The sequence below is a fragment of the Genypterus blacodes genome, unplaced genomic scaffold, assembly GCF_046128005.1.
Source record: "Genypterus blacodes isolate CSIRO-AG114 ecotype Tasmania unplaced genomic scaffold, CSIRO-AGI_Gbla_v1 ptg000005l_1, whole genome shotgun sequence".
Classification (NCBI taxonomy): Eukaryota; Metazoa; Chordata; class Actinopteri; order Ophidiiformes; family Ophidiidae; genus Genypterus; species Genypterus blacodes.
In genome coordinates, this window is record NW_027466819.1 from 2,084,940 (window position 1) to 2,108,790 (window position 23,851).

At 45.2% G+C, this 23,851-nt stretch overlaps 1 protein-coding gene across 1 annotated transcript in view; it reads left to right on the forward strand.

Moving 5' to 3' along the window:
- Positions 1 to 23,851, forward strand: part of glis1a (GLIS family zinc finger 1a) — a 32,730-nt gene that overhangs the window by 3,279 nt on the left and 5,600 nt on the right. The window contains exons 2-6 of the mRNA XM_076148322.1: positions 9,849 to 10,970; positions 16,404 to 16,565; positions 18,863 to 18,976; positions 20,647 to 20,776; positions 21,593 to 21,755. Of these exons, the coding sequence (XP_076004437.1) occupies positions 10,077 to 10,970; positions 16,404 to 16,565; positions 18,863 to 18,976; positions 20,647 to 20,776; positions 21,593 to 21,755 (1,463 nt within the window). The 5' untranslated portion in view covers positions 9,849 to 10,076. The remainder of the gene's footprint in view (positions 1 to 9,848; positions 10,971 to 16,403; positions 16,566 to 18,862; positions 18,977 to 20,646; positions 20,777 to 21,592; positions 21,756 to 23,851) is intronic.

Genomic DNA, 23,851 nt, shown 5'->3' on the forward strand with positions numbered 1-23,851 from the left:
GGTCCTCAGGGGAGGTTGGAGTTGGGAGTTCTAGCAGAACAGCAGCTCCAGAACAGAGAGACCGATTAAGACAATACGGCAACATTTAAACATCATCTCAGCAATAAAACCAGATACGAAGAGGAGAGGAACTCCCGCAAAATGGCCATTCTATGTGTCAAATTGATTTCATACTGCACAGGGTGTGTAGTCACAGGCGACGGTAACGTAACACACTCCTCTGCATCGCTAAGTAGTTGGGGCTGGGAAACGGACACTGAAGTTGTTGCAATAAAGTTTAAATATTATTACTGGGAGCCACCTAAGACTAACATACAAGCATAACAAATAGTGCAGTTAAATTAAAGAGATCTGTCATGATTAATGGCGACTCGTAGAATTTGGCGAAAGAAGGTGTACGCGCTCCCCGTTTCATCGTCTCCCATAGGAAAATCAATTTACATTTCAAAGTTTGAGCTCGAAGGGTGAAAAAGGGGAAACTTCAAAAGCTTCAGGGGCCCAACAGGAAACAGGCACAGACTTTTACATGAAATGGGACTATTTAGGGAAGCAAAGATATAGGGGCAGAGGTGAAACGTAACTGAAGTACATTTTCTCAAGGACTAAAGTTGATTACGTGTCATTTGTTGCTTCTACTCCTCTATCACATGTATCTGATCACAGTTATCAATGTATTTCAGATTAAATGCAAAGATTTAGAAACAAAAATGTGAGATTTTACTGCAACTAACCTGAAAACAGGAACATCGCACATCGTAAATACTGGAGTATATTTTCCTGCTAATCCTTATTGAGCAGAAATCTGAATCTAACGCACGTCCCTCCACCCTGAGAGGATTGTTGACGCCATTGTTTTAGCATTAACACATGTTGTAAAGATAAGATCATGCACTGGAACAGAAAATGTTTAGCGTGTGTTGCGTGTTTGTTTTTGAGTAATTTAATAAGTTACTTTCTAACATGCATTCCCTCTCCTCTCCTCCCATCCCAAATGTATTTGCAATAGGACTTCAAACAATTATCTACGAGTTGCGTAAAGCTAATTCTCCCATGACATGAAATGGAGGAGCGATGCATTGGGGGCTTAAACGTGTTGCTTGATATACTGACGCCTGATCTTCCAGCCAAAACACTCAACACGCCGGTTGAAAGAACATGAGCTATAATCTGCTGGACGTAAAAACTGAACCTATTTTCATAAGGGTTGTTAGATCTAATACCACCCAAAATGTGTTTGGAAAGACACGCTGGAGTCAGTCAGCACCCAAGCAGCCCAGACTGGGTCCACGCTGCCCGAGAGGTTTAACAGACGCCTCAAGAAGCCGCTCCGGTTTCACGACACTTTCAGGCCTGGCGGGTTGGGAGACGCGTCCATATAGGCGCTGCTGGCTCCTCTGTATCTGCTCCGTGGGCTCCGCTCGCACCGTCCTGTGGTTTGGATGGAGCCACTGTCATTTCCCTGGAATTTCCTGCCATCTGCGCTCAGTGGAAGTTTCTCACAGATCCACACCTGCTTGTAAATTGTTTAGGTCTAAAGAAGGAGAAGAAGGGAGAAGAAGAGAGTGACAGGGTTTAGGTGAGCAATGGAGGAGTGCAAGGGCTTCACACTAGAGTAGGAGTGGTATGGAGAACAGGAGATGGGATTTGATGGTGAGGAGGAATGTAAAGCATATTCCAAAACCAGCATGATGCACTTCCTTGCCGTATGCATCCAGCTGGAGTGTTTCCATGCGTGTGTGTGTATCTGTGTGCGTTTGGAGGGTGTTTAATTATGTGATGAGCAAACCAAACCTTCACATTACAGCTGAGCAGTGGAATCAAACCAAATCTGATCAGATGTATGTGACACATCCATTCACAGCTCATTCAGCATGTGGTCCTACATCTGATTCATCTCTGCTCTCTGCTCTCTGGCTGTGTGTCCACTGCGTGAACGCTCAGATTGGAATTCTTGCAGGTTATTGACGTCTCACTTCTCAGCTCAGGCGTTAAAGTAAACATGGAGGGAGGAGTTTCCCCCAAACAAATGCAGGAGAAACGACACAAATGAGGCTTTTTTGTTGCACACTTGTGGCTTTTTAGTGCCGAGCTGTGATCAGGTCCAATAAAGGTCAACCTGAATGGGAAGCATCAAGATAAAAACATCAGGTCTGATCTGAAAAACGAGCAGAAGAAGAATGGAACATGGATATATACAAACTTGAGAGACACATTTACAAACAAGTACTTCTCCGTCTGCTCACCCAGGTTCTGTTTTTGCTGTCAGCCTCACTCTCCTCAGTTTGGATTCTGTCTTTTCACTCTTCTTCTCGCTTCTAAACCGATGCAACTGATTGATGACAGGTGAGTGGATGTGATAATAATGTGTCGCTTGCAAGCGAACCGGTTCAGGTTGCAGAGACATTTTTCGTTCTTTGTTACTCAATACTGAAAGACCACAATGTAATTTAGTCCAGATCTGGAGCGGAGTGCACATATTGAGTGTGTGGCTTTAGAAAATGGAAAGTTCTTGATTTTTTTTTATGTATGCAAAATGTTAAAAATAGAAGAGAATCACACTTTCCCATCCTGTGAAAATAAACTCTGGAGAAATTTCCTGCTGTTAGCGTGAGCGTGTCTCTCTAAAGGCATAATTAGGAGGATAAAATGTCACCTTAGAGGAAAAGTGTTGGGTCTGAAGAGGAATTTAATAGCAGTAAAAACATTGTACAAAGGTAAAACCCAGGATTTCTGCTTTTTATTCTGTGCAACATGAGACTCTCTTACTCACCTGTTCTCATTTTCACCTAAACTGCCTTTGAAAAGCGCCAAATGTCATTTTTCTTTACCCTGAAGTCATTAATAGGCAGGAAGTGATCTACATTAATGAGATCAATTATTCCTCAAAATTACTCAGAGGATTTTTACCGGCGAGAAAGTTCCAGTCTTCCATCTCGGCTCGTCTGCTGAGCAGCACATCTGGGTCACAGCACACTGAATGTAAACACATGTAGCGTGAGCGGACGTTGTTGAGGCGTTTTCTCATTACAGCAGCTGTTGGATGAGAATGTTGCGTCGCTGCACAGTCACTTGCACTGCTGATGGGTCGCAGCACATTCATCTACTTTCACGCACATCAATCAACCGCTCCTGTTATCTCCAGCCAGCGTATGAAGAGAAGTTAAGATGAAAGATTTAGATTGGGGATGTGTCATTCAAAACACCACCATTTTGAACTCAACACATTTATTGTATATATAGTCTCAAAAGGGCAAAATGGACACGAGTGTATTCACTAATTCAACATCAGAATGGCAAAATACTCAAAGTATCATAATTGTACTTAAAATAGAGAAGTATAAGCAGTAAAATGTATGTTGTAAGTAAACGTAAGTGCACTAATTGTGAGGAAAGTTTCCTGTTTCTTCTTCTACATGACTTTCTCTCATCTCTTTTCCTTTATAAACCTTGACATGATGCCTATACATTGTGTCATAGAGCTAAAAAGAAAAGAGATACAGGGTTTTAATGCATCAATGGCAACTTCTAATGGGTAAAATTAGAACATTTCACCCTGAAAATGGAATTAATCAAGTAAGAACAACAAAACTGCCCTTAAGTACTTGAGGAAATTTACTTAAGTTACTTTCCACCCCTGGAAGAACACTTATATACTGTATATAATGATATATATATCTGTCACAAGCTAAGAACATGCAGGTGGTTCTACCTGCTCCAGACTTGTTGTGCTCCACAGACTGGAAAATAAACTGTCCATCACTCATTCGCCTTTTAACGACTTTCCTAGCGAGTGCAGGAGTGAATGAGAGCATTTTTCATTTTCACACATCTCTGTCTGGGTAACACAGTGCATGTGTGTCACACCTCGACCTGCGCTCTGAATATGCCACTGTTTACCTTTGATGGGGCAGCCCGGGAGGATTACGTCTCCCGGAGAGCCAGGAATGACTTTTGGAAGTTTTTTCTGTCTGCGGCCAGTCCACCAATTTTACACATTAAATCGGGTTTTCTGGTCATTCAGACGCTGCACTCGGCTTCTAGCAGCGGTTTTAGTTTTCAAAGATAATTTTCTGCACCAACTGGAAGAAATCTCTCCCTCTTCCTCATCCTCTTCCTCCTCACATAGCTTCATGCTGGTAACTTCTCTGGCAGCCCTGTTGGACTTTGTCACGCGCCTGATGCAGCTTCGTCACATCGCCTCCTTCTCTTGCATGGTGCTGATCCCTACTTGGATTCCCCTATAATGCAGAGTCGTGCTGGTTATTGACTCTCCATGTGGAAAAACCTCCTCAGCTCCATTTTGTCAGGCTCAGCCTCAGCAGACTTGGCTGCGGCGATCAGACATGGCACACTCGGGCCTTCGGGTTCAGATGTTGGGTGGTAGCTTCCACGGTGTGGCCCACCTCGGTGACGTGAGTCTCTCCGGCGTCCTCTCTCTCTCTCTCTCTCTGCGTGCGCGCTGAGGTTGGCACGGTGCGTCTCTGCTGACCTCACTGCCCACAGGTGCGAGGTCTGCTTCATCACCATCTTCTCCTTCAGCTTCGCCTCAGAGAGCTTCTTGTTGTAGTCGCAGGGTGACGTTTGGGATAAAGCCTCCTTGTTCTCTGTGGACATTTAGTTGAAGTCAGTGCTACGGCTCATTGGGGAAAACATAAAGCTTTCATACTTCTGCTGTCATAACAAAGACATTGTTGCAACACATGCCGTTTCCAACATATCGGTGATTCCTGCCCTGGAGGCAGACAGGATTTCCCCTCAAATCGTGTGTCTGCTCTGTGTAATCAAATTATTATTTCCGATGATTACAGTGTTTTATAATCACTGAAAGGCTGTAGGTTGTTTTCCACAGTCACAAGAGTAAAAGTGACGAAGAAGTGAAGTCTGTGCAGTCTGCTTCTTGGTGCAGCTCAGTGTGGCACAGCAGCTCCAGCTTGGGCCTCTTCCTCAGAATAAATAAATGTTTCACCAGGCTCCTCCTCATCATCCTCTTGTTTTAGTTTCTCAGCTGAAGGTGTTTTGCAGCACTGTGAAGTATTTATAGGGGCCTGGCCACAGAGAAAACAGAACATGTTACTCAGTCGTGATTCATCATTACATACATGCATCACGTATGTGGAGGCACACACTCTGACAGTGCTACCTCAGGTTGGCCCCCTAGTTTGAACAGGAAGTCCAGCTGCTTAAACAGCAGCAGGCTGTGTGTGTGTGTGTGTGTGTGTGTGTGTGTGTGTGGGGGTGGGTGGGTTGGTGGGTGTGTGGGTGGGTGTGAGCCCAGAGAACATAGAGATAAAGAATGGGTGCAGGGAATGATAAATAATGATGAGTGATGAGTTTTCTTAGTGTTTATTAGTACTTATTTACTTCCTAACTATAGTTTGACCGATTTTTTTTTTACCCCAGTTTGTATTTAAAAGCCTATCCTGCTGTTAAAACAGCAATTCAACAACAGTTGAATAGGTTGTGTGTGTAAAGAGTCACTGGGCTGCTGGAACAGAACTGCAGGTGTAGTGGAGTTAATGTAATGATAGATGTGTGTGTAGGTTGGTGAAACAGGGTCTGAATGGAAGCAGGGTCAGAGCCAGGAGGTCTTGGGTAGGACCCTGGTTAGATGCTCGCAAAGTCTGCCTTGTCCCAGTATGATGCAACATGAGGAGCATTCGGGTTACAAACAGGCCGGTGTTGCCTAAAAGCGACGGAAACGTTTTTGTTTTTTAATGCAGGGTTGTCAGTTTAATTCTCAGGACAGGCTGCGAAATCACGGCGAGGCCAAATGAATAAGTGATGCTCTTTTCTGGCTTTAGCCTTCAGCTGCACAGCGGCCACGAGCTGGAACGTGCGGCTTTCCTGGTAAATGTCCAAGTCTGAATGAGTGTCACTATACGCTTCGTTCAATTTCCTCTGGATAAATAAAAGGTTAAAGGACTCCAAGCAGTGTAAATTATGATTTAAAGCCGGTACTTAGTCCGCAAATGTGTTTAACAGGATTAACATGTTTTAAAATGGGCACTCGGAGGCAGAAAATTATTTAGAGAAAACTCGCCTCCAGCCAAGGGTTTACAAACACACACAAGACAGTAATGAAAGTGTGTATGTATTCCACATATTTTCTTTAATACCCAGGCGGACGCATTTATGATATTTGGTTCCCTTGCACACATTTAGTCACCCTGAGTTTAAAATACAGTCTACCTGGGAATACTTGGAAGATCTAAACGCTGGGACTTTGATTTACAACATTTACTTTCCTGGTCAAACTCGCAACAGACTGGATCTTCAGTCTGAAATGTGTCCACAGCACATGAATACTTAAAATATTATCACCAACCAGTGTGGAAGGGCAGGTTTTATTTCAACATTCTAAGTATTGGACAAAGTCATAACCCGACTCTCTGTTGCTCTTTCTGAGATTGATGAAGTTAGTTTGACAGCCAATTCCTCTGGCACCTAACACGGGACTCAACCCCGGATCTGATTCAGGCAGCATCCATCATATATTCAGTCTGATCTGTTCTGGATCAGGGCCCACACAATGGAGCAGGTCTCAGGTCTGCGTGTCGATATGTGTCACACCTGAGGAGGAGGAGGTGAAAGTCTGTTTGGGTCTAATTCTCCTCAGGTCTATTGCAGACCAGTTCACACTGTCCTTTGGTTTCCTTCTCAATCTCGTCTCTTTTTCTTCACATTACGCACGTCGGGTAGCTTTTCTGTTTGTCTGTTCCAGATCTGTTCCTACTTTCTGCAACCGTGAAGGCCTTTACACCTAACAATCACACCAAGCACAGTAGAGAGACCTGCTGTCCTGTTTTTGATCAGACTGACACAAACCTTCCACTCCTCAGTGCCTTAATGATTCTCAGTCATGTTAGCATTTGGTCTTAGTCAAACAAAATAAAAATAAAGCAGATTTTCCTCGTTCACACGGAACTCAGACAGATGTTCCCTGATGACCTGATAAGCTTCATCTTCTGTGCTGCACATGTTGCAGCTTGGACAATAGAAGTCTATGCCATATATAAATCTACAAATTGAAAGAAAACCACCATCTAATACCCAAACCTAATAATAGCCTCTTCAGCGAGAGGATTGAGTGAGTTTGTGAGTGCCAAGCCACTCTGACGCCTTTATAACACCGTCTATTCTGAGGATTTAGAAGCTGCATTCAGAGGAATGTCTGCTTATTCTCATCTCTCTCATTTCAATGAGGAGCTTTTCCCATGTTTCAGTTGAACCAAAAAGCACAAAAACATTGGTAATTCAAGAAGCAAAGTGCTTATTGTTGAGACAAGTACACATTTGCTTGTCCTGAAATGCCACAGCTGTGTTTAGCTAACCTCAGAGAGAGACTCTTTAAAAGACACCACATGAGATGAGCCTGCTATTTTATAACGTCTGCTGGTGAACTTGAGGCTTTGTGGGACACTTTTCTTAGTTTTACTGTCTGACTCTTCTTTCTGGATTTGAACCAATGTGGTTCGCGAATAGATACTGCTAAAAAAACACAAACCCTTTCGCTATGAATACTGCTGGAGTTGAGTCGGCTCCATTTGTAGCAAAGTGGAATCTCACATCCGATCTGGAGTGAAGGAGAATATGACACGACAGCATGAGAACACCAGCCGCTTCATCAGGCCGATGAGTGTGTGTGTGTCTGCACAGCATCTGGAAAATAGTGGAGGAAGAGGAGCGTAAACAAATACAGGGCTTACAGTAAATAAAGGCTGAGATACCACAATGGACTTAACTAAAAGATATTTAAGCAGTACAAATGTACTTTTGAGTATTTAAAGTGTCAGGTGAAGACTTTGCATTTTTCCATTTGAAAACAGAGCAAAAAGGAAACAAGCCGGGAAAAGATACAAAGTAGACAGAAAAGAAAAGAAGAAGAGCAAAATGAAAAAAATGCAGACCCCTTGGGGACGCGAAGGTTGACTGATAAGTTCACAGCCTTGCATGGAAAGCTGCAGTTGGTGATGCATCATGTGTGGGAGGAGGTGCAACATCAGGCTCAGAACTTATCATTCAGCTTTTTTAAAAGAATTAAACCTAATGACCTAAGTGTATTTGGCTGCATGAATTTTAATAAAATTTCAGCCTACAAAGGGACCTGCAAGTACAGATGCATTTCCAGGTAACGTTTCAAATACAGACACCTCAGCAAAATACGAGCACGAGGTGATGTCATCGCATTTCACACCCACCACGTCCAGTAACTCTGATTAATTCCATTGAACTGTTTGACACGTCACTGCGTCTCTAATTACGATCCCACCACAGTTCCCATGACTCGTCTACTACATGGCTGTGGTGGTTGTGTGTGCGTGTGTGTGTGTCTGAGGGGGGGACGGGACTCCAGCGATTTACGGGAAGAATCATAAAACAGTAAACCCCGAGTGTACCAGGAAACTATGGGCATGAACCTACACTTACTGCGTCCTTCGTCAGCTAATATAACTAGAAACGTGAACCTACTCATCATGTCAGCCGTGCCGAGTTCTGGCTTGTAAAAGAGCCTCCATCCACATAAAATCCACATTGAATCTTTCCGATAGCTAATTACACATGGCGGTGATCCTGTTGTAAATTAGATCATCAATATCTGACAGATGGCAGAGAACAGTAGGAATGGAGTTTATCCCAATAAACACTGGCGGGCCGTTGCACAGCAGAGCTACTGTGTAAGTGACAGGCTCGCTATTTTCCAGGCTCCCTGCGCTGTGTTCTCAGCTCCAACTCCAACAAGTACAAGTGAGTGTTCGCAACTATCAGCCTCAGTAATAATAAGCAAAGTCTGTGCAGTACAACGCACTCCAGTGAAAAAACTCAATCAGAAGAAAAGGAAGGAAGGAAGGAATTCAGAAGGTCAAAGGATAAAGGAGTGAAATAGGAAATGGAGGAAGCACAGAAGGAAGGAAGGAAATGAGCGGGCAAACAAGTGTAGAAAAAGAAGGTGAAAAAGTAGGAAGGAAATAAGGACACATGGAAGGATGGATCTGGTGTTGAATGTGAAATGCATTCAGATGTCAGATTAATGTAGAGGAGTGACGTCAAACCTCCAATACCTCCAATCAAGCTGAGTACCTCAAATGAATACATGAGTTGTGCTGCGTTCAAGTACTTCTCTGAACAAACGACCAAAACACTGACTGGAATCTTTCTCCCTAAACGTTCTGGTTTATTTCAAAGGTTCACTTGTAAATACGACTTCTTTTGTTCGATTGCAGTTTCCATGTTGTAAAATTGGTATTCCCGATTTCCAACACAGCTCGAAGGCAGCATTGCCGTGGTAACTCGGCTACGGTGCAGTGCTGCTCGTGGACCAGGTTCCAGTCCATCTGAGGCCGTTTGCCGCTGGGCCGGCCTCAGGGAATCAAACCTGAGAGCGCACACACACACACACACACACACAGACACACACACACACACACACACACACACACACACACACACACACACACACACACACACACACACACACACACACACACACACACACGGTCGTCACAGTCACAGCTGTTTGACAAGGAGGTTGGACACCCAGTTTGTTTTGGTTTGATTTCATCCATGACCTCCTCCGCCGCTCACCTCACTCCATTTGTTGTTAATGATTGGATGCAGAGGTCTGAAACCAGGGAGGAACGTTCTCGCTGTGACACAGTTTCATGTCCTGCAATAACACGGCGCCCTGTCCAAGCCACTGAGTCATAGCGTTGCGACATGAAAATAAATCCTGAGTCACATTAGCCGATTTCATTTTGTTGTTACATGATCTGGGGGGGGAAAGTGTGTTTGTGACTTTCTGAATTTTTGTTTTGAAATGATTCAGTGGGCTTTGGTTTTTGTTTCCACAGGGCAGGAGAGACGGCTGACCACGCCGGACCATTACGCTCACTCGGGTTGAGATGAGAAGACGCCAGCAGCAGCAGAATCAACCTGATGTCTTTCTGTGTAATTATCTCTAAGTACTAAAGGATGCTGAGGGCAGCTTCACCATCGATGGATACTTAGACTCTCCTCCAGTCTGCTCAAAGTGAATCAGCATCAACTATTTGACAGAAGGAATCCGTGGGGGGGCCAAGATGTGGCCCCCTGATCTCGGCCCTCCAGATGTCCAGCTGACCCTCCCCGCGTTTGGAAGCGTGTTTCAGGATGCGGAGGACTCTCAGGCGCCGCTGTCGTCCGGAGGCGTCTGTCAGTCCATGTCGTCCATCCATTCTGGCGGCCTGAGCATGTGCTGCCATTCACGGACGTCCCTGTCCCTGTCCACGCTGGGACGAGACCTCACCTCCCTCCTCAGCTCCTCCTGCAAGACCAATAATAAGACTGTGGAGGACTTTGCCACCACGGCACACACAGACACCAAAAACAGCACTCAAGCGTTAAGTTGTTACCCTCAGCCCTCCCTCCCTGTGTCCTTCATGATCACGACCTGCACCACGTCTCCGTCTTTCTGCTCCCCCTCCACCACCTCCTCCTCTCCGTCCTCATTCTTCACCTCCTCCTTGTCTCTTTCTGATATGCCTCGGGCCCAGATTTCTGTCAAAAAGACTTCTCAGCAACAGCAGAAACTAGAGGAAGAGTACCACTCAATCAAACAAGAGCCAGAGGACGATTTCTTGCCCTGTAATGGGGAACCGCTTCAAATCAACAACTTGCAGACGGAGCTGTTCCACGTGGGCCCGCCCGTCTCTGGTCAGAACAGCAGCCAGTCCCCTCCTAACAGGCCCACGGGACAGGACACCACCGGGGACAAACAGGACCAGCCGTGCCATTGGATCGACTGCAGCGCCGCGTACGGCAGCCAGGAGGAGCTGGTGAGACACATCGAGAAGGTGCACATCGACCAGCGCAAAGGGGAGGAGTTTGCGTGTTTCTGGGCGGGCTGCGTGCGGCGCCACAAGCCTTTCAACGCTCGCTACAAGCTGCTCATCCACATGAGGGTCCATTCTGGTGAAAAGCCCAACAAATGCATGGTGAGTTGTTCTTTCAGTCAGGCAAGACTGACCGAGGTTACACAGTTTGCTTGCACTTCACGCTCACCCTCACACCTGAGAGTGACCCAGTACAACCACAGCCCTCTGCTGCTGGTTACTGAGCAGCTGCACTGGAGATGAAGTCATGATCTGGGCTCGGTCTGAAAGAGTAAAAAAAAACCCAGGGATCCTCTCCAGAGCTGCCATTTAACACTGATATTCAACAATAACTACCAATTTCTCCATCCGCAGTAGCCTCAACAATCCAGCGATGCAATGCAGCCACAAGTCATGTTGAATTGTGGGTAGAAGTTGCAAAGTCTCTTTTTTTCTGACTGGAAAAACATTCACCCTCTTGCTCCGTTGGCATCGGTTTCTTTACCTTCACATGAATGCCAAAACTGATTGCAACATGTCCATACCCATGCTAAAGAAGGTAAAGGATGTCTGGAAAATGTAGGGAATCGCCACTGTACAGCAAGAAGCAGCAGTTTGACGCTAACTGAAGTAAAGTACCACACTTATATGTCTTTGAAATCTGCACAATTCATAAATAAATCATACACTTGGCTGTGTATCAGCAGTGAGGTCAGGTAATAACAATGTGACCACAGGGACATCATGGTGGTGCGGCGGTTAGCAATGATGCCTTACAGCAAGGAGGTCCGGGTTACAAATCCAATGCCTTGTATGGAATTTGCATTTTCTCTCCCGTGTCCATGTGGGTTTCCCCCCATCATCGTAGAATGTGTTAGTTTAATGCTCCGGCCATTGCCCTTGACCAAGGCACTTGGCAGCGGACCTGTGGTGTGTTCAGACACTTTTACTTGGTTGTTACTAGATCCTCCATCCTCTCACCACTTGGAAGTTTCTCTGGTCCGCCATCTTTAAAGAGATGCTTTGACCTTTTTGTTGTAAGTTGGAGAATTCTGGAGGTATTTGGCGTTCATTTACCAGGCCTACAAGCCTCTGAGTGGAACCCTGGACCCTGATAGATTGCTCATACAGACAAATAACAGCAACAAATCAAATGTAAAGGTCCTCATTACCTAGGTTTTACTTTGGCTGTTTCACAATATGATTTAGAAGTGTGTGTGTGTGTGTGTGTGTGTGTGTGTGTGTGTGTGTGTGTGTGTGTGTGTGTGTGTGTGTGTGTGTGTGTGTGTGTGTGTGTGTGTGTGTGTGTGTGTGTGTGTGTGTGTGTGTGTGTGCTTGTGTGTGTGTGTGTGTGTGTGTGTGTGTGGAGCTGGATGATGAAAGAAGCATAAAACAATACGGCTGTAACTTCCTGAGTGGAAAAGACTGCTGATGAATGGCTGCAGCCTGTGATCAACACGATAGTTTGATGTGTGAAATTTACAGATTGTGGCTCAGGTGTGGATACTTGTCAGCTTTATCACATTAAATGTTACAATAATAATCAGAGAATAATATTTCACTATTGTCATGGGGGAAATAAAACAGTCAGTACAGAGCATCTCCAAACAGGCTGACAGATGATCCAGCTGTGCTGCTGTCGTCAGTGAGTGATGTCCGCTCGGATGACGCACGAGGAGCTGAGGATGTTTCATTTCTTTGTAATCGATGTCCCTCGGCTCCTTTGTCCTCTCGTCTTTGGGACGCAGGGGAAAGACCCGTGTGAATGAAAACAAATGGGAACAATTTAAGAGCTCTGGAGTGCAGCTCTGGAGTTGGTCACTCGCCTCACGCAGATCGTTAAAGTGTTAAAGTGATTTGGTGCAATTTTGGTGCAATAGTACCACAGGGGGCCACCTGAGGAACAGCTGAGTTGTCAAATGTCATAACAACCCTCATCAGTAACTGGAGGAGGAGTTTACATAGACGCCCTCATACATTTATCCCAATCTTGCGCCTCGTAACCTTTCACAACATGGTGCTGCTTCATCTGTTGCAAGGATTTCCAGTCTGTGCGTGGCTGGAGACCTCGGCATTCCCGTCTTCATGTCCCTGTCAGTAGGTGCCGGGCTTGTTTAGGCGTTTGACCCTGTTTGAAAGGTTTTAACAGGTTTGTTTGTCCACAGCGTGTCAGGATTTCTTTCAGACTGTGATGAAGAGCCCGTGAGACGGAGGGATGATCAGATGGTTTCCTTTCCTAATGACAGGTTTCCCTTACTCATGTATGCCAGAGGGAGAACTGTGGCATCGCTGTGTGGAATTAAAGGAGGATGTGTTTGTGCCTCTGAGCATCCAAAGACCTGCTGACAAACATAGGATTGTAAAGGAGGACGCCACCAATTTTACTCACCAAATGCAGTGCCTTGGTCTCGATGAGCGCTGTTCAGCATGTGAAAACAACTGTATGAAGGCTTCTCTGGCTGTAGAGGGCGCTGTGCAAGGTCAGGGAAGCTGATATCTATGACACTGCATGATTCAGTGTGTGTCCACCAAGCACCAAGAAGCAAACAAAGCCACTTCTAGAACTCAGAAAAACTCGGAGTGGCCCTGGCTTTAGTATTCAAGCTTATAGTTTTCAGCACAAACAGGAAGGAACCCTTGTGATGTCATAAAGGTCAATTCTTCTTCCTCTAATTTTACAAACCGTCTGTAATTAAGGACAGGAACTTGCCGTCACTGTCATACAGGTCTTACATGCAGCAAACATAAGTTATTAATGTTAAGAGATGGATCCTGTTGGATATGTTTTGCATTAAAGGAGAAGACAGAGCTCCAGTAAACATACTTTTTACTTTCTACCCCTTGCAACATATGTTTAATATTTAAGCAAAGGTTGCAGGAGAAGGTACTATTTTAGAAATGACAGGATGCAACAAAAGCAGCTTATGCACTTTGAAGAATGCACAACACTCGTCCAAGATAAATACAAGACGACAGAACGTGACGTCCAAGAGAAGACGGACACCATGAGGTTTCTGCATTAGCATTGCTGCGCTTTAGGTCCCAGCGCTGCATCACAGTCCATCACCGCTGTCATGAGTCACATAGTGAAACACGAGTGGGCCGTCTCTTCTGTCCCATGATGACCTCGCTCTCGGAGCCAAATCCCCCTCCTGAGTCCAGCCATCACAGAGCTGAGTAACAAACGCCGCCGTTCCCCAGCGACTCTGCTGTCATGGTGCTGTGACTCCGCTCCATAATTCATTCAAAAATTTTCACTCAGGGACACGTTTCCTATTAAATTGAATTAGTTCATGAAAATGACCTAATCTGCTGCCATCATGTAAATATGTTTATGTGGTGAGTCGCTTGTGAACAGATTTATGAGACTAAATAAACATCAACACAAAAAAGAGTCATTAGTCACACGCCACTGTGTGACTGTAAGGCATTCACAGTGCAGCAATGGAAAGTGAATATTTGACACGAGTACAGTTGGTGTTTGTTAATGGATTCATGCTTATTTACCTGCATCAACAGGTAAATAACATCAGACAGCTATTATTCAGGTCCCTGAGAGTTTCCTGGTATATACGAGAACTCTAAGAATGAAACAAACATAACAACATTGTGAGTTAACTCTTTTTTGTTGGAGACAAATCACAATTTATTGATAAGTAATCATGAAATGTGTTAAAACCATGTATCTTCAGATTCAGTTTATGTTTTAAAGTGAAGGATTATGTTCAGAAATCTTATAATTCCTTACAAGGCATTTGTCTGCTTTTGACTCATACCATATGCTGGTATCACTGTGTCGCCGGTTCGATTCCCGCTGTGGATCTTTGTGGCAGCAGTCTGTCCACACTCACTTTCCCTGTCTAAAAATAAAGAGAACACATAGTTTTCTATGGAGTCACGAACTGACCTGACTGCAACATTGCTTTGGTACCAAAAATCGTGTGTGTGTGTGTGTGTGTGTGTGTGTGTGTGTGTGTGTGTGTGTGTGTGTGTGTGTGTGTGTGTGTGTGTGTGTGTGTGTGTGTGTGTGTGTGTGTGTGTGTGTGTGTGTGTGTGTCCACCTCAAATGTGCTGCCAATGGGCAAACCAAACCATGCTAACTTCCTGCCCCACATGATGACAGCAGATGTATGAACACACACAGAGCTTACTGTGTATAAAAAGAGGCCGTCTTGATATGAAATGGCCAATTGACTCAATAGAATGACACTATGTTGTTTATTATCAGTCAAAATCAGGGGAACTAGTAACAGTTTAAATGCTACTAGCTACCTAAGTTGAATGAATGAAGTGGTGAGGACGGAGGACTGTAGAGACAATCACCAAGGTAACCTGATGTCCATGTGTTCCAAATGTCCCCTGCGTTTGTTGTGTTTGTGATTAGTTTGAGCTTTGACACGATATGAAAGTGCTGCAAAAAGCTATGTTGTCAAGTCGCTGACTCATGTGTGGAAGTTAGCTAGTTGAGTTAGCTCACAAAATTTGTTCTTATCAAGATTTAAAAAGGATGGGGAAATGATATGTTGAACTCTTCATTGTGTGAACATCTTAATCTTACTAACAGAGGAACGTAGAGAAAGTAATGTACATAAACTATTAAAGCCCAGAGCTCAGATCAATCTGTGCTTCATTTTCTGCTCCCTGAAAAATGTTAGAAACGTGTTTCCATTTAGGAGCATATAACGTCCAGGCTACGGTTACATTTGTTTGATTCTTTATAGGCTTTTAAGTGCAGTAGCCGCGGGCCGAAATGTAACAGGCATGACTGACTGAATGAGCATGAAGTCTGTCGCCGTTCAGACACTCCAACCGAGGAAACGGACGCCATTTAAGTACGCTTGTTCTAACAGATCATATGACATAAAGCAGCAAATATGAGCCGCAATGTTGACGGTACTGTGTGTGTGTGTGTGTGTCTGTGTGTGTGTGTGTTTTAATATCTCAGTCTTTGGTCTGTAATTGTGTTGTGCTGAGGTGAGTTTGAGTTGCTTTGATTATTATCTAAGATGCTCCTTAATCTTTGCACTTTTAATTCCCTTTTTCTTAAGCAACACTTAGAACAGTTTGATTGTCTCCTCCTGTGATCGTGTGCGATTGTGTGATTCCGACACACGGTGCTCATTTGCACTCTGTGGGGTTTAGTGATGGTGTGTGTAGTGCAGCGGTGTGTGTAGTTTCTGCTCTCTGCCTGCTGACTCGGTGATATTTGCACTTCGTCTGGCTTCAGTCCAACAGAAACGCTTTTACCAGAACCTACTGCAGCTGTGTGTCTATGTGTGTGTGGTTGTGTGCGTGTGTGTGACTGTCTATCCATTACCTGATGTTTATTATTCCATAAAATAAGATGTATGAAATTGAGTTGTGATAACAAGGTCTTAAATCTGCACTGAGTCACTTTTTGACCTGTTAATCTGATCTTCATATTAACAAACATAGATCAGAGTGACGGCTTATTTATATTGGTCAAGTGTTCAGCCTGTTTTCGCAATATCATATCCTACTTGTGAGGGTCTTTCTCACCTGGAATTCTTGAATCTCCTCTCTGGTTCTTCCCAGTTTGAGGGCTGCTCTAAGGCCTTCTCCCGCCTGGAGAACCTGAAGATCCACCTGAGGAGCCACACAGGAGAGAAACCGTACATCTGCCAGCATCCCGGTTGCCTCAAAGCCTTCAGCAACTCCAGCGACCGAGCCAAGCACCAGCGCACACACCTGGACACGGTCAGTGCGCCGCAAAACACGCCAGTGCAGTTCGGTGCTAAAACAAACTTCAATCAGATATTCTCAGATCCATTTTGACATTATTCATTCCAGGAAATAAATCCGATCTTAAACTGATGTATCAATATTTTCCATCTGAACACACAGATTGGAATTTCCTGCCACTCTGACTCAAGCATCATAAAATGGGCCTCTTGTGCTTTGTTTGCGCATGAGGGATGTAGCTGCGCACACCCAACACATGCTATAGTCCCTCTTCTCCTCCTTTAAGTATCATTATAATTAAGTCATTATAGACCAGTGAGGACGCTGCGGAAGGCAACAGCTGCTGTAATTAATGACATCGGCCTCATTTGAATACATTGCAGCAGTTTTGTTTACCTTTCAAAAATCCGATATAGGCAAAACTTTGAGGAAGAAGAAGACAATGGATACGGTATCTCTGTAAAAACAAAACAAAGAATAAAAAGTGTGTTGGGATTGCTCACGACCAGGGCAGGCAAAGTAGCGCCCCCTACTGATGGGATCTGGGGGGGAAACCTGCTGCAAACTGTTGGCATAATGGGTGAAATTAATGTAAAAGGACATTTATGTTACCGCAGACTTGATTTCCTGTGTAACTCATAAAGTCTGTGAGAATAATTACACCCCAATATCTGTTTTAAGCCAAAAGCCAAACTCCAGAACTCTGTTACTTTAGTCGATGTCATATATGAGGATTTCTTGGTCCATTAACTGCCAAATATTTGTTCCTACATACACATACACACACACACTTCAACTTGTAGTCCCCCCTCTCTTCCCCCTGTTGTATAATTGCATGATACACAGTCTGAACATTCCTAAAGATTGGGAAATTGCATACCTAGTGTGGATTTACTGTATAAACCACAGTTATTTTTACTCCTGCTGACAAGTGATGAGGATTTAGAGGTAATCCAGAAAATCAGATCTCTTATTTCACGGATGAGATGGAGCTGTACGTTGCTCTCCAATGTTATTACAACGAGAGGACTCCGTTATTTTCTCCTTTTTGTGGTTTCACACTGGCTAACGGGGGCTTTGCAGATGCATCACAAATCAAGTATAAGCAACATCTGGCGCCATCATGGAAGCCCACTGGAGAAATGTCTGCATGCAAATAATTGCTCAATACATAACTCATACCAGTCAAATCAAACCTGAATTTGCTGATATTTGGGGATATTATCACAGGACGGAATGAGTGTGTGATGGCAAAGGGTCACCTGCAGGGATGAACCAGCACATAAAGATCAAACTCTGCAGCTTTATGGAGCTTTAAGCCCCTTTTTTTTGCTCAGTGTTTGGGTTCTTCTGGCCTGTTTGCTTTCAGCGGTTCTCACAGTGGAGCCCTGATTTATGAAAGCAAATGTAGGCAGCTGTGTTTGTCCACCGCACAATACCTGAGCACCAAATGACCCAGAGAGAAGCGGCATGTTTAACCTTCAACTGGACACATGTAAAGACACAAATCACCTCATTATAATTCTATGTTGTTGGTTTGTTTCATCTGCGGATGATTATTTGCTCAAATAAATATCCTGTGTGTTGTTTAACGGCTGCAGATGTCTTAAATATGAATCTGTGTGTTGTGAGCTCTTCTCCTCTTTAACTCTCCTCTCTTTCCTCTTTCCTCAAGCCTGCAGATGAAGGTAATGAATTCTGTTTTCACATGAGGAGCACATTATGTGACATGTTGACATGATCTAGGCGGCTCTAGTTCACTGAGGCAGTCATGTCCATGTACAGTATTTATCCTATATGTTTCAGTGTATCGTACACAAAGCTACTGCGTACTGTGTGCTGCACCTGTAACCCCTGTGCTTTAACATAAACTCTCATTCGTAAACACACTTACACTTACACGCTCACATCCGGCGCGATTACATAATCCCCCTCAGGCATCCTGGAATGTTTAATGAGGGGAAAGTTGTATAGGATGGTGGATGGGCGGAGTCAAGTTTATTCACTTAATAATGTATGCAGGTTAGTTTCATTTTGTTAATCTGTGAAACTTAAATACTTGATCACTTTGATTGTTCATGGCATGTTGTTCTAGGGTCACATTTCTTGAGGCTAGTGCAGTTTTAAACCCTCTTCTGTGCTTTTTCAAGACATCTCTGCTCTATTCTCCAACACTTTTCACTGTATGAGCTCGTTTTTGACCCTCACACCCTGAAATCTGATTAGTTTTGGCGCCTGCACAGTGTTTCTCTTTCTCTCTCCTCTCTGTCTTTCCTCTCTCACTCCCGCCTGTCGCTGTGGTTGTTTCGCAGAAGCCGTACGCCTGTCAGATCCCAGGGTGCACCAAGCGCTACACCGACCCCAGCTCCCTGCGGAAACACGTCAAGGCTCACTCGGCCAAAGGGCTTCACGAGAGGGACAACAAGGTAACGCTCACCATGACATCACCATGGACATTACAAACACAACATGTGTAATCAAATAGCCCCTTAGGTTAGATTAGATCTGATTAAAATTTGTGACAATGGCTGAATTCAATGAAGAAGGACACAAAAGTGGCGTAAAGTGTTGTGTAATATCTGTATCGGCCTTAAAATCTGTTAAAATGTCAACTCCAAACACTTTACTCGATAAACCTGACAACGTTTTAGGAAGAAATGCATGAATGAATACGTGCAGATCAAATTCATCCATCCATAGTTTTCCTATAACAGAGAGAGAGAGGAGAGAGAGAGAGGGAGAGAAGGAGAGAGAGAGAGAGAGAGAGAATGTTTATGATTGAGTCGAATGAAATACAACAAAACAAAGTATTACACACACTCTCTGGAAGTCAGCATAGGGAGCCTATTGTTCGGTGTTATCTGGGCCTTGTTTGTTTTCTATGGACTGTGAGTGACATCGGAGCTTCGTGTGTATTCCCAGGCCTTGTTTGGCTTAAACAGAACCACGTGTGCGTGTGAGCTGCGACATGGCCAACACGCCCTGCGCTGCACTAAACCCTGTGGGGCTGGATGGGACTTTGAAATATCAAACTTCATTAACTCCTCACGGTTGTGCGTCTCTTCCAGCTGATGCGTCACGGTTATTGAGGTCCATATCTTCATAAACACGGCTTCGAGTGAACATTTCTTGGCCGACGGTGCGGATCTTTATTGTGGTTCCTGGGTGTTCCTCATGAGTTTCTCCTCAGTCCTGGAGCTGCCTGTCAATGAATTGTTTTGAATATTCCCCCAGGATCTTCTGCTAATGCTTGACTCAACTTTGTGAACATTTTGGAATAATATTGCCTAATAAGATTTCGGGGTTTTGTAGCGAAAGAAGTTGGATTACAAGACGAAACGAGAAACAGGCATCTGGTGCAAAAGCGTCATTTAGAAAAAAAGAAGAACAGTTGTGTATCGCCTGAGGAAAGACACTTTCAATTGATCTACAGTATGAAAGTTAATCAGAAGAGAAATGAATCTTTTGAAACTGGGCTCTGTGGGGTTGAACGTTGCCCAACATCACTGCAGGACATCAGAGCTTTACTTGCAGGCCGGCGTCACACAGGGACGGGGAACTCTTACCATCTTACTCAAGCTAATTCAAGGAAAAACGCTGTCGCACGACCGAAAAATACTCAAGTAAATGTAACTGACGTCTAGCAAAATGTGCAAAGTGGTATTTCAATTGAAGAAAGAAGGCAGAGGGGGGAGTACCAACAATATCCACAAGGGGGCTCACGGCCTCGGCTGTCAGTCATGAGGCAGAACTTACAGATTGCTGCTTTAAAAGGATCGGAAGGAAAGAAATGAGGAATCAAGACGCGTTCAGGCTGAAATTAACCTCTAAGATTGTTTTCATACATCTTAGCCAATCACATACACATCAGGTACAACCTGAGTAGAAGTAGAAGGCCAACACAATGAAAATATCCAGTTCTAGTACTTTGAGCCTGAAGTTAAGCTTGTACTTCACTAAAAGTACTCAGCACTTGGCACCTCTGCGCTCACACACTCCTCCAGTGTGGAATCTTAAACCCCAGATGTAGCACATTACACGTTCCTCTCTCTGGGCTCCGTCTACATGCGTATCTGTGTGTCGTCTCGTTTGACAGGTTCAAGCTCACTCTCTGCTGGAAGCCGACATGTTGACCGATTGTCTGGCCAGGCAGCGTCTCCACAGCTCGGCCGCCTCCCACCGGGGCAGCGGCAGCTCCCCTCTGCCAGGCCTGGATGACTTCACAGGTAAGAGCTCAGATGAAACGGTAGCGAAAACGGCTCTGTGGCCCTCCGACACCTCTGTGGAAAGGAGGGAAAGAGAGAGAGAGAGCGACTGCCCGAACACCTGGGCTGTTAAGCTGTCTCTTTCACTTTCTCCCATGGCCTCATTTGCTCCTTTCCTCGCCCTCTCCCTCTCCCTCCTCCTCCTCCTCCCTCCTCCTCTCCCATTCCTGCGATGATAGCTCATCATGCCAGTGTTTACCTTGTCCAATTACCGGGCACTGGCTGCGGGCGTCTTGGCCCCCTCGCCGCCCGTCCTTCAGCCTTCCCCAATCCGTACAATTCGGCCAAGCTCTGTTTCTTTCCCTCTCAATGGCTGAACCGGGATCAAGAAACTGTCAGGTACGCCGAGGCCTCAGCTGGCAGAGGAGCGGCGAGGAGAGCGAGCGTCCAGGAGAGCTGTCCATGTCCATTACTTCAGACTACTTGCAGTTTTACCCAGAAGACTTTGAGGGGGAAAAGCCTCAAACGGCGCCCTGCAAGCGATGTTTATTCAGGAAGAAACAAGCATGTCAGTGTTTAATTCCAAACATTTCCCAAGGGGACTCTTCTCTTTATCAGTATTGTGCTAATCTTAAACCTTAAAATCTATTGGCTGCCTCTCCAGTAAACACAATAAAACTGCACAAAACATCACTTCAGCTCAAACAATAGAGTTTCACAAACAACATTCCAGCAGAACAAAAGGATTGTTACCTAATACGTTGTTCTTGGACCTCCGGGCCTCCTTGCAGGTATCAGGCGTTACACTTCAATGCTTTGGCGTTTGGTTTCTTCCAGGCGTTTACTCCGGCAGCAGCAGCAGCAGCACCGGCGCCTTCCAGAACCGAGGGAGCTCCGGGTTTCTCCCTCCGCCCGCAGACTTCTGCTCCCGGTATACGAGCCTGGAGGGAAGCTTTGACGCCAGCAGCCCGATGTCTTCACTGACGAGCCTGAGAGACGGGTGAGTGCCAGAGGACGCAGGTGGAGACGTGTCGCTCGTTATTCATTCAGAGACGCTTTGAGGGAGACGATCCATCTTCATCAGCTCCACGTTCTCACACACACTCCTGGGAGCAGACACACTGCTGCTTTCTTATTGCTTCCACTTAGACAAGGAATGCCTTGCTCAGTGGCAGTTGACCAGTAGTTATTACATCAGAGGTTAATTCTGACCTCCACCAGTGAGTTTATGTTTGTTGTGATGTTTGTTTGTTAATTTGCTGCAGGACTCAAACACATTGTGTCAATCTCTGCTGCCCTCATGATGTTTTTGTTCAATCCCTTTATTTCTGCTTTGACAGTCAAATGAACTTAACTTAAATAAGCAAACACATTTTTTAAATGATGTAATATCGCAAGTTAGGGCGTTTACTTTACTTTTACGTGCTGGCACAAGCATGCACACACACACACACAGACACACACACACACACACGCAGGCCAGGCAGTAGGTTTTCCTCTGTTTTGATGAGGTTCAGCTTTCTGCTTCACCGTTTGGAGCTTCTGGACTCCAGCCTCAGCATGTCACAACCAATCCAAGTGATCATCATCAAATCTCAGAATGATTTGATTCAGATCCCTCCCTACTCTCACACACACATGCACACACACACTATTCCAGGACATCCAGGCCAAACATGCAGCTTCCCTTCATCTTCAGAGGATGAAGATGCCGGTGAACATCAACCCACCTGCTCCTCTCATCAGCTGAAACATGCAACTTCACCACTTTTCCAGAGCGATATGAGCTCCAGTGTGGTTTGGTTGTGGCTGTTCAGCTGTGAGTGTTTCACCCTTTGGTGGCTCGGATCCACGTAGCAGAAGAAACTGGAGATCATTTAAATGGAAAGCGTAGCATGAAGCATCCTTCCCTCCCGGCGCTTCTCACGGCCCGGCGTCCCGTTTCAACCTGAAATATGTTTGAGTCCTAAAAAAGAATCCTGTTTCCATGTGACCGTAATGATTTTTACGTTTCTTGGCCTCTCTTGCCTGGAAAGAGCCAGAGAGACGTGAGCGTACACATTCTTGAATAAACCAGAGGCATTATCGCCACAGATGGAGGTATTGCGGTGGCTCTGATTGGCTTTGTCGGAGGCCACAGAACTTAGGTCTCCCGTAAACTGAGACAAATTTTGTCAATGCCGTTAAAAAAGCGGAGGCGAGGAGGCAGCTGAACCCCTGAAGCACAGCGGCTCACACACAGAGAGGCGTCAGAATCACTGTAAACACACTTTTAATGGCCATCGCATTAACAACAAAGGCATCAATGCATTGAGAGAGAGAGAGAGAGAGAGAAAGAGAGAGGCACACACACACACACACACACAGGAGGGGTCGGGGGTGGGGGGTGGGGGGGGTGATATGGGCCAATGTGGCATTTTTGTGGGTTAAGACTTCGATCTAAAGTTCAAGTGTGCTGCAATTTTCACTTCTATTAAGAGCTTCACACACTAATAACATCAATATCAGCCTCAATACTCCAGCATTGGTGTGTGTGTGTGTGTGTGTGTGTGTGTGTGTGTGTGTGTGTGTGTGTGTGTGTGTGTGTGTGTGTGTGTGTGTGTGTGTGTGTGTGTGTGTGTGTGTGTGTGTGTGTGTGTGTGTGTGTGTGTGTGTGTTCTCGCCGCAGCAGCATCTCCCCGCAGCCCTGCACAGTCCGTCCATTCAGGTCTCCGTAGAGGCCGAGGATGTCACAGGGTCCCGTCGGTGCTGCGGCCCGTGAAGGTTCTGCCAAAGCCAACACCAGACACACACACTTGTTCCCTCCCAAAATGGCTGAGCGAGATGTTAAAACACGTGAAAGTGACTGATCTCCTCCTCGCAGGCAGCAGCCAGCGTGCAGCTCTGACTTCATAGCCAGGCCAGTGTGTGTGTGTGTGTGTGTGTGTGTGTGTGTGTGTGTTTACCCTGGCCGAGTCCAGCCGCTCTGACTTCTTTTAATTATTTAATACATGAGGGATTTCGGCGCGCTCTAAAGCTCGTCCGTCAGCGTGTGTTTGTGACGTGCAGTGTTTGTGTGTTTTGTGGTGGAGCGCTGGATCGGTTTCTGGGCGTGAC